Source organism: Trichechus manatus, unplaced genomic scaffold (assembly GCF_000243295.1).
Source record: "Trichechus manatus latirostris isolate Lorelei unplaced genomic scaffold, TriManLat1.0 scaffold00021, whole genome shotgun sequence".
Classification (NCBI taxonomy): domain Eukaryota; kingdom Metazoa; phylum Chordata; class Mammalia; order Sirenia; family Trichechidae; genus Trichechus; species Trichechus manatus.
The window spans coordinates 22,601,996-22,613,246 of record NW_004443957.1 but is presented as its reverse complement, the minus strand read 5'-3'; the positions used below and the strand labels follow the sequence as shown (position 1 = coordinate 22,613,246).

At 41.6% G+C, this 11,251-nt stretch overlaps 2 protein-coding genes across 6 annotated transcripts in view; one reads left to right on the top strand and one right to left on the bottom strand.

The window, feature by feature from the left end:
• The window catches only part of SWT1 (SWT1 RNA endoribonuclease homolog), a 126,405-nt gene extending 123,126 nt beyond the window's left edge, over positions 1-3,279 (bottom strand). Inside the window, exon 1 of one of the 2 annotated variants that reach the window (XM_004372915.2) lies at positions 3,163-3,279. The gene's annotated coding sequence lies outside the window, so the exon portion shown is untranslated. Of the gene's footprint in view, positions 1-2,923; positions 3,072-3,162 lie in introns of those variants that run through there. The other variant, XM_023728129.1, reaches the window with a different exon arrangement.
• The window catches only part of TRMT1L (tRNA methyltransferase 1 like), a 47,506-nt gene continuing 38,004 nt past the window's right edge, over positions 1,750-11,251 (top strand). Inside the window, exons 1-3 of one of the 4 annotated variants that reach the window (XM_023728132.1) lie at positions 1,750-2,895; positions 5,646-5,792; positions 9,609-9,719. In XM_023728132.1, coding sequence (XP_023583900.1) covers positions 5,681-5,792; positions 9,609-9,719 — 223 coding nt within the window. In that variant the 5' untranslated portion in view covers positions 1,750-2,895; positions 5,646-5,680. Of the gene's footprint in view, positions 2,896-3,298; positions 4,212-4,241; positions 5,516-5,645; positions 5,793-9,608; positions 9,720-11,251 lie in introns of those variants that run through there. The other 3 variants (XM_023728131.1, XM_012554508.2, XM_023728130.1) reach the window with 3 other exon arrangements.

Below are 11,251 nucleotides of genomic sequence, written 5' to 3'. Positions count from 1 at the left end.
TGCTGCTCTGGGGCTAAAGCAGCCTGATCTGAGAGCGTTTGGGAAAATTCCACCTGCGGAAAAAACCCGGTGCTCTCGGGCTGTGCCTTTAAACAGCCTGAAATGGACGTCCGATACTCACCACCTAAAGGGACTGAGTGCGAGGGCTCCTATGCAGCTATACGGCAGTCTGTCCTCACACGGGGCACCATCTGTCACAGCGGTGGCAAATGTCGGGGCAGCGGAGACAATAACCAATTCCACAACTCTTACAGAGAAGTGGGGCCAGGAGGGTCACTCTGAAGAGTCGAACCCCGGCTCCTGTCCCAGGAGTTTATTTTATAGTCAATACAGCAAGCAGTGAAGCAAATAACAGAACAATGGGCTTTGGGTGAGTAACAATAAGTTTCTGGCAAGGGAGAAGGAATTCAGGTAAACAAGCCAATCAGTAACAGGACAATAGGTTTGGGAAAACAAGTCGTGCCTAATCTCTTTATCGCTGACAAGTCTCCAACATGTCGCTGACAAGTCTCCAACATGTGGTATACAGCATAGAGGCCTGTGGGGGCTGCAGTTGTCAATAGTGCAGCCATGTTTAAATGGCATAGATCCCCACAAAGGACTCACACAAAGACACATCAACTGGGCCCTGAGGTATAAAAACAATAGCTAGGACAATCTTGGAAAACATCTTTTAGGGAACTTATCACATAAACAAATACTTACAGCACAAAAGACTCTCGTATTTTCAACTCCTATCTTTTTCTATTAGTAGTAAATAGTAAGATTTGTTGGATCAGTGAAGACCCTCTTTACTGAATTTGTACCAATGATTATTAAGAAAGACAATTCAAGGTGTAGACGACAGTGATTTAGCAGTTTTTAGCCAATCTGTGGCTAACATCAATATATACTGATGATTCTGTAATATTTCTCAGACATAGCTCTGGTAGCATGCTTGTCCATTTCCCACTTTTGCTTCTTGGAATATATGCGGAATAAACTTTCTTCTTGCTTTACTGTAACTTTGTTGTGATTTTACCCTAGGACATAATAAATCAAACTTTTAGAATTCTTTGATAAATATGAAAAGAAAATAATGCTGAGAGCTAAGAGAAAATTAAATATTAAAATATTCAACATAGACTTCTAAGAACGGATTCTAAATTACCCAAAAATTTTGCTTTGTAAGATAATTTATGGCAGTAGTTGATTCACAGTTGAGTTCCCAGATTACAGTAGTAATCATCCCTTTCTTGTGTTGTAGGGGAAAAACATCACAAAGTTTAGTAGAGTAAAAAGAAAGTTTTATTTGGCATATATTCAAAACGATAAAAGTGGGAAGTGGACAAGCATCCCGCCAGAGCTAGAAGGTCTGCCCGAATCCAAGGAAGGTTACAGAATCATCGGTATATATCCACATCACAAAATGGGTAGAATCATTGAAAGCGTCACTTTTTCACTGATTGGCTAGAAACTGTAATCTTACTTTTTGAATCATCTTTCTTAACAATCATTGGTACCGGTTTCAGTAAGTAAAGTCAGGAGGGTCTTCACTGGTCCAACAAATTTCCTATTCACTAAATGCTAATAGAAGAAGATAAGAGTGGAAAGTCTTTTGTGTTGTGTTTGATCGGCTTTATGTGAAAGTTTCCCTAAAAGATATTTTCCAAGATTATCTTAGCTATTGTCTTTACACCTCAGGGCCCAGTTGATGTGTCCTTGTGAGTCCTTGTGAGCCCAGCTCCAGCTGGGTCACATTCTGTATGCTCAAGGAGAGGGAATAATAACTCCAATATTATTTCCTAAATCACTTGTCTCAAGAATTCCATCCCATGGAAGAAAAAAAATTTTAACCTTCAAGACTTTTAGAAATTAAAAAAAAAAATGATTCTAGGATGATGCACAAATATAGTTAAGGCACTACGCATTTATATTAAGTTATAATCAGTGTTATTACCCCATTTTTAATTGACAGTGAGTCAGCTATACATCCAGAAATAGTAGTTTTAAAGGTGGGAGGGGGATAACTAAGAGAATTTTAGGACTATAACTCACAGAAGCTTAAAAAAAAAATTGCTATACAGTGTATTCCGACTCATAGCGATTCTATAGAACAGAGCAGAACTGCCCCCATAGGGTTTCCAAGGATGTAAAGTGGCTCGTGGTCAAACCGCCAACCTTTTGATTAGCAGCCGAGCACTAAACCACTGCGCAACCAGGGCCCCTCACAGAAGCTTAGCAGGAGAGAAAACAAACGAACAAACAATACTTCCTAACAACTAAAGAGGAAAAAACTAGCTTCCTGTTGGTTTCAAAGTGCAAAATAATCACGCTCTCTTCTGAGTTTTGAAACAAGTGGGAAATAGACTAAGACAGGTATTACGTACCAGCTTTATTGACAAGCAAAGCTTAACTGAAGTGTGAATCTTATATCTGAGACTAAAACGAACTTCCCTCTCCTTCCCTGATCCTTATAAAACTCGGACAAGTCCCAGATAAAGAAGCCAGAAAACTCAGGTTTTCTCCCGCCTGTCGCAGTGGGCTTAACGAAAAAAAGAGAACGAGCGAGACTTGAGCGCAAGCAAGTGCAGAGAATGAAGGGAAGAGACGTGCCGAGGGCAGGGGACTCAGTGGCATATTCCTTGGGTAATCTGAATCGCATCAGTCAAGCGCCCCGCAACTTAGCCGACTCAGAACTCTGGCTAAAAACAAGCGCAGGGCAAAAAACCCCTATCCACAGGACGCGCAGCGCTGACGACACTAGGAACATGTAGGCTAAAGCAAAACTAAAAACAAGAAAAACATAGTGTCTAGGGCACGATGTGAGCTGAGGATACGAACTGAACAGGGGACCCCAATTCCAAGTCAGTTGGACTGACAGACAAGCTCGTCAGCAGCTCGTAAACCACCGCGGTAAGCGCTCCGGCCCTTCCTAACCTACCTGCTCCAAAGACGCTGCCCAGACGCAACGCTGAGAAAACGAGCCCCAGGGCCAGGGCCGGGCCGGAACCACACCTCCACAGAGCAGGCTCGACCTCGGATCCGCCCACAGGGTCGCTCCGCCCAGGCAAAAGTGACCCTTTCGTTCCCAAGGCCGGCCAGCCGGCCGCCCGCTGGGGTCCCTAGGGCTGGCGAAGCACCCTGCCCAGGGAAACGTCAACGCACCCCCTAGTTCCCTACCTTATCAGCGCAGGCAGAGGTGGCGACTCCGAAGGCCCAGGCCAAGAATAGGCGACAACCCCCACCTCCCCGGCCCGATGCCCTCTGGGAAATGTAGTTTTGTGCGTTGATGCAGATAGCCCCAGAACGCTCCAGAGTTTGTTTTGATGTGTATTTACTTCCTCCTGGACTTCGAACAGTAGTTATAGGGTGGCGTAGTTGTTAAGCTCTTGGCTGCTAACCAAGAGGTCTGTGGTTGGAAGCTACCAGCTGCTCCGGGGGAGAGAGATGTGGCAGTCAGCTTGTAAAGATTACGGCCTTCGAGACTCTATGGGGACAGTTCTGCTTTGTCTTATAGGGTCACTATGAGTTGGAATTGACTCCACGCACCCGATTTGGTTTTAAGACTTCAAACTCCGGCCGCCCCAGGAGGCTCAGTGCACCCTGGGTATTGTAGTTTTGGTTAGATTCCGTGGTTGCCCGGTGGAACGAAGGCGCACAGTGGAAACGGAGCTCTCTTATCTCATTGGACGCCGTCCTGGATACGCTTCTGCGCAGTCCGTGGTGGCGTCGTAACGCCTCGGGGAAAGGGAATCGACGGGACTTTAAATTGCTGCCTCTGGGTTTTTATTTTTCTGCCGACAGGATTTGGCCACTGTTCTTCATCATATTTGTCTGTTGCACGCATCCTGCTCCCACCATTTGCTTTCCCACTCCTTGGATCCAGCCCTCTGGGCATTCACGCCAGTTCAGTCACCCCGCCGTCAGCCCCCTTCTGGTCCTGGGCGGGCCTAGCACGGAGGCGGTAACTATGGAGAATATGGCGGAGGAGGAGCTGCTGCCCCTGGAGAAGGAGGAGGTAGAGGTGGCTCAGGTCCAGGTCCCGACCCCGGCCCCGAACGCGGCTCGGGTCCCAACTTCGGCCCAGACCTCGGCTCCGGCCCCAGCTCCGGCTCCAGCCTCGGCTCCGACTCCGGCCTCGGCCCCTGCCCCAGCCCCCGCCCTGGCCCAGGCTTCGGCCCTGTCCCCGTCCCCGTCCCTAGCCTCTGCCCCTGAGGAGGCTGAAAGCAGTAAGTGCAGGAGGCCCAAATCATTCTGCCGCAGGAAAAGCGAGAAAGTGCGCCTTCCTGGGGGATAAGGGAGGCCCTTTTTCACTGGGATGGTTTTTATGTGGGAAAGGCAGGTTTAGGGGAAGTGCGTGGGCCCGGGCCGTGTGTCAGATAAAACATGGGTACAGAGTAGTAGAAGGCAATAGCATAAACTTCGAGAATGTGTGGAGGCCAGGGGTGCTGCAGATGGAAGGAAATAATGAGGTTGAGGGCTTCTTAGTTAAAGGGGGGGCCTTTTGCAACCAGATGGGAAGTTACATACAATTTGGTAGTTTCCCTGTCAGCCCCGTTGGCCAGGTTTCACTAGATCCTTTGAAAGGTGACATAGAAAGCGAGGCAACCTGTTCACTGTAGTAGATTCTAACTTCCCAGATACAGAAACCGTTGCTATCAGCTGACTTTATTACTCGACATACACAAAGATGATTTTTTTTTCATTCATAGCAGCTTGCTTCCAAAAAGAATTTGAGGTTGACAAGTAGTTTTAAAAAAGAGTGGACTAAATTAAGTACTGTGTCTTCCCTCACGCATTAATACTGATTGAGTTTTGTACTCCAGTCGGAAGTCCACTGTTGAAAATTAATAGCGCGTGTTGTGCTTCTGAATGTGTTTGCGTGTTTTCTAAGTGGTGATTTATTGGGCCATATAGGTGTTTAAAAGACTGGTGAATGACACTTTCTTAAGGATCTTCTGTGCATTTTAAAATGTAAGATCTACAGAAGAATTAACCAGAAATTTTTTGTTGTTGTTAGGTTTTGTTTTTAATTTTGTGGTCCATAAATTGACTTTTACGCTCTTTCTGACTTGTAACTTAAAATACCTTAATTCATTGTCTTTTCTACTTCCAAGCCAGTTGTGAATTTAATGTTTATAAAACCCTTGGATGGTTATAGTGTAATAGAGTTGTTTTGCAATTTTAAGTCGACACATAAATTGTTATAGTAGACTTAAAAGAAGGGTTGAGCACAGGAAAGACAAAGCATGCCTCCAGTAGGACTTTCTTCATCACATAAGGTCAGAATTTGTATGTGCTAGATAAAACTAGTTGATTATTCAGCAGTACCTACAGTGGGGGTAGAGGTGTGTATGAACACACTCTCCTAAGTGAGAAGCCTCCCTACCTCAATTCCAGATTGTGTGTTTATGTTAATCCAAAGTGACTTCAGCAGCTTTAGGGAATGCGTGCTTCCTCCTCCACCCAATCCCTGCCATTAAGAGTATGTTGAACATATTTTGGAAAGGTTTATTTGTACATTCCATATTTTGTAAGTATGAATTTGTAGAATGTGTGAGAAATGTGAAGATGTATTACTTGAATGAATATGTAATGATTGAGAAATATGATATGCATTAGAACCAAAATATATACTAATCACATTTTTTAATTATTTTTAGATGGTCTAATTAGCCCTTTGAAATCAGTCATAACTATGCAAGATGACGATGGCATATCTGAAATAGAATTGAAAATTGAGGAAAAAGTAACAGAAGAAGCTACAAAAGAACCTCCTGGCATCTTGGACTCATGTGATTTAGCAAGAGGTTTGTCTGTTAACTTCTGGATTATTCGTGTGTTACAGAAAGCACGTTGAGTGATTTAAGTACAGGTTGTCTGTCTGCTATCTTAAACCAGAAAGTGATTTCAAAGATGTATATAGACATACATTATGAATGTTTTAGACAGATCTTTGAGATTTTTCTCCAATAGTGGACAATAGGATTTTCACTCTTCTCACTTATCAGACCTTTCTCTTAATACTGTCTGGTAATTAGAATGATTTCACTAAGCACACCTTTATATAGTGATACATGTCTTTTTTCACATACACAGATCTTTGAACTATGAATTCCGAATAGGCTTTGTGGTTACAAATTAAATTTGGTTGGTTTGGGTACACATGGATTCATTGCCTGAATCTGTCTGACCTAGCAGTGCAAAGTTTTTTTATCAAATGGGAAAAAATTTTGCCTATTCAGAAATTATATCTCATCTTAAGTCATTTGAACAATACCTGTTATAAGAAGTTAACCAATAATGTTTGTTTTTCTTTGTTTTTGCTCACTTAAAAATAAAATGAAAAATTGTGTTTTAGTAAATTTGAGCTGAATGTGCAATAGTGCTGAATTGGATTTCCAAAATTATTGAGTCAGTGTGCTACTATAACTATAAAGGCTAATGATTATTAAGAATTATTAATTAACAACCCTTAGTGCCTGCTGTGTGCAAGTTACTGCAGTAACCACTTAAAAGATGAATGAGACATAGTCCCTGCCTTCTTATTGCTTATTTGTGGCAGGGGACAAACAAGGACAAATTATTCAGAAGGGTAAATAAAGAAATGGAGTGAGGCTAGAGAGAATGGAACAGGCAGGAAGGTGGCAGTTTAAAAAACAGAATTTAAAAGGCTTAAGGTTGTAAGTAGGAGTCCCTGGGTGATACAAACAGTTAGTGTGCTTGGCTGCTAACCAAAGGGTTGGAGGTTTGAGCCCACCCAGATGTGCCTCAGAAGAAAGGCCTGGTGATCTGCTTCTGAAAAATCGGCCATTGACAACACTGTGGAGCACTGTTCTACTCTGACACACGTTGGGTAGCTATGAGTTGGAATCAACTGTACAGCAACTCGATTAAGGTTCTAAACTGTATAACCTACTAATATAATCTGATAGTTTATCCCATCATATGCTGTCTCCTTGGGGATCATTTCCCATCAGTTATCATCTCCTATTCTTTTATCTTCATCCTCTCACTTTTTAAGTCATCCTTTACATTAAAAATAACCTAGACTGATTTTCTGTACTTCTTTTTCCCTTCCAATCCCATTTCTACTCCCATACATCTCACTGCTTTCTTAAGGGTTACCAAGGACCTACTGAATAATCAATCCAGTGGTCTTTTCTTCATCTCTACAACTGTTTGTGTTACTTATCAGTGTTGAACACTTTCTCTTTTACAGTCTCTTCTTCCTTGGGTCTTCTGCATTATCTTGAGTCTGCTTTCCTGGTTCTTCTTTCTCTGTATCTCTTATAATATCTATGTCCCTCTATACCTCATTTTCAGATTATATCCATTTATATTAATCAGAAATGGGTTCAGCAGCATTAGGGAATGCATCCTCCTCCCCAGTCAAGAATCAGTCATAATTAGACAAGAGTGGGTCTTGACTTTTTCCTTCTCTTTTTCACATATTTTCCTTGGGCTTTCTTACCCATTTTAATAGTTTCAGCGAATATGTATTCATGGTTTATACCTCCATTCAGAATCCCCCCTGAACTCCAAAAACAAATTTTCAGCTGCCTACTGGACATTGTTGTTGTTAGTTGCCATTGAGTCAGCTCCAACTCATAGCAACCCTGTGTATAACAGAACGCAACATTGCCTGGTCCTGCACCATCCTCACAGTCACTGCTATGTTTGAGCCCATTGTTGAAGTCACTGTTCCAGTCCAGCTTGTTGAGGGTCTCCCTCTTTTTACTGACCCTCTTCTTTACAAAGCATGGTGTCTTTATCCAGCAGTTGGTGCCTCCTGATGACGTGTCCAAAGTAAGTGAAATGAAGTCTCTCCATCCTTACTTCTAAAGACTATTCTGGCTGTACATCCTCCAAGACAGATTTGTTCATTCTTCTGGCAGTCCATGGTATATTCAGTATTGTTCGCCAATACCACAATTTGAGTACATGAGTTCCTCTTTGGTCTTCCTTTCTCTTTGTCCAGCTTTTGCATGCGTATGAGGCGATTGAAAATACCATGGTTTGGGTCAGGTGCACCTTAGTGATCAAAGTGAAATCTTTGCTTTTTAACACTTTTAAAGAGGTCTTTTATCGGACATTACTACATGAACACTCTACCAGTACATGTCGAAACACACTATCAAAAACTAAATTCATTTTCTCCTTTCCTCTTCCTTTCTGCCAAGTATTTTTCTCTTCCTTCATTGGTGCCATCATTTTCAATGATACAGACTCAAAATCTTAGAATTATTTTTGATTTTACCCCTCACTGTTAGTTCTCAAACCCTAAGTCCTGTTGCTTTTTTTCTCTACCATCTATTTTCCTATACCTCTCCATTACTAATTTCTCACCTCTGTAATTGGTCTTCCTACCACCCGTGCGTTAGTTTGTTGTGCTGTGGTAACTTGTGTGTTGCTATGTTGCTGGAAGCTATACCACCAATATTTCAAATACTAGCAGGGTCACCCATGGTGGATGGGATTCAGCGGAGCTTCCAGGCTAAGACTTGGGAGAAAGGCCTGGCAATCTACTTCTGAAAATCGGCCATTGAAACCCTGTGGATCACAACAAAATATAGTGCTAGAAGATGAGCCTCCTACGTTGGAATGCACTCGAAATTCACAGTGGCCGAAACAATAGACTCAAGCATACCATCGATTGTAAAGATGGCGCAGGACCAGGCAGCATTTCATTATGTCGTACATGTGGTTGCCATGAGTCAAAGCTGACTTGACCGCAACTGACAACAGCAGTAATTGCTGCTGACAGAGATACCCTCCTGAAATGCATTCAAATTATATCATTCAAGTTATAACATTCACTTTCTCGGGAACCTGTGAAGACTTACTATTGCCTCAAGAATAAAGTCCAAAGTCCAAACTAACTTGAATAGAATTTATGATTTCCATGTTCTGTACTACATTTTTGGCAACATATTTTCCTACCTACTCCATCTTCCAAACATCTATATACCAGCCAGGAGTGTGATAGGGATAGTTGTACTTTAATACAACATACCTTGTTCGTGAGATTACTTCAGTTTATAAGGTCCAGCCATTAAATTTCTACTTATTGAAATCTATTCGTACTTTAAGTCTCAGTCAGATGCCACTTCTTCAGTAAAAACATTCTCAGGGTCATTTGTTGGAATTAATTATTACTTTTGCTGAATGCAAAATACCTCTAGTATTCATTTCATCCTGTTGTTAGGTACCAATGAGTTCATTTCAACTTAAAGCGACCCTGCTTTGTTTTATAGTTAAAAGTTAATGCATTCATATCTCTCTCCTGATGGCAAGTTCTTTGAAAACAAGGAACATGGCTTATGTTTCTTACTGCAGTATTCTGTAGAGAGCAGAAGCATTTCTTGTAGAGTTACAGTAAATAATTAGTTAAAATTTAAAAGGCGTGGCTATACGATGGAGTTTTTTCCCAACTTCCTTACATTCTGTAGCACACTTGTTATTTTGTAAACTCAGTTGTGGCAGTTATTCCCCATCTGAGTGTTAGAACACTATGCTACGAGAGAAGCGTAAACTTCTGTATGATGCTGTTTAATAGAAATGAAACTGGAATACAAATTGTTAAAATATAATTTTCTAATTCTTAAAATTACCTTTCCTTTCAGAGAGACACATCTCAATTCAAAGGCAGCTTGCTGATCTAGAGAAGTTGGCTTTTGTGAGTGAAGGGAATTTTGACTCTGCCAGTTCATTGAACTCAGATAATGTTGATACAGGTATTTCCATGTTTGTTTGTTTTTAATTTCTAATGGTTTATCCTCTGTCAACTCATGAAAACAGTTTGCCAACAATATATTTTGCTTATTCCCATTGAACTAGAATGGTAGAAAATAAAAACTATTTAAGAAGTTGATAGCCTTTTATATGCATAGGTGCTGTGGAACTTGGATAACTCCTTAAGGAAACTACAATCCCATGGATCTCTAAAGGCTGTGTACTTTATAAGTTGGGAATTGCATTTGATTGCGAGTAACAGAGATCTCAAAAAACTGCGTTAGATAATATAGAGGTTAATTTTCTCTAATTTAAAAGACATCTCAAGACAGGCAGTTTAGGAATGGTATGAGAGTTCCATGATGATGTCAATGCCACAAGTTCCTACTTTCTGCTCTGCTATCTTTAGTGTTTGGTTTTTATCCTCAACATTACCTCACGGGAGTCCCTGATGGAGCAGGAGAAAAGTGGGGTGCAGAACACAAATTCTAGTAAAAAGACGAGACTTAATGGTCTGCCTCTGACTGGAGGAGCCCCAGAAAGCATGATCCCCGGACTCTCTGTCAACCCAACAGTAAAACCATTCCTGAGGCCAACGTCTTCAAACAAAGATTAGACTGGACTATGGGACATAAAATGATACTCGTGAAGAGTGTGCTTCTTAGCTCAAGTAGATACATGAGACTAGATGGGCAACTTCTGTCCGAAGGTGAGAAGGCAGAGAGGGTCAGGAGCTGGTTGAATGGACATGGGAAATCGGGTAGAAAGGAGGAGTGTGCTGTCACAGTATAGGGAGAGCAATTAGGGTCCCATAACAATTTATGTATAAATTTTTGTATGAGAGACTAACTTGAATTGTAAACTTTCACTTAAACTACAACAATTTAAAAAAAAGAGTTTAAAAAAAAAAAAAGGTTATCTCGTGGTTCCAGATTACTTGTAAAACTCCAGTCACACCTTGCATGCTCTATGGAGAAAGGAGAAGGAGGGGGAAAATGTTTGCTGGCTGAACCAGCTCCCTTTAAAGAGCTTTCTGGGAAGCCTATTCAGTGACTTCTTGTTCGATATTTGGCCAGAACTATGTCAAATGGTTATCTTTGGCTGCAGGAGAGGCTGGGAAATGTCCTTAGCTGGACACAATACCAACCATAAAGAAAATCTGGCTTCTTTTGGAAAAGATGAAGGGAGAATAGAGATTGGGTAAACAACTTTTCTGCCACAGTGAAGTTACTGGTGTGTTATGTGTTTATTTATTTTTATTTTTTAAATTTTAATATTTCTGTCACCTGTAATAGCTTAAGTTTTTATTCCACAATTAAGAGAGTATTAAGTTTTAGTATTGTTACAGGAGAAACTAGCACAGCTTGTACAAGGAAAGGTCATGGAAGCCCCACAGACACATCCAAACTCCCTGAGGGACTGAATTGCTGGGCGGAGGGCTCTGGGGACCATGGTCTTGGACCATCTAGCTCAATTGGCATGACACAGCTTATAAGGACAATGCTGTACATTCTACCTTGGTGAGTAGTGTCTG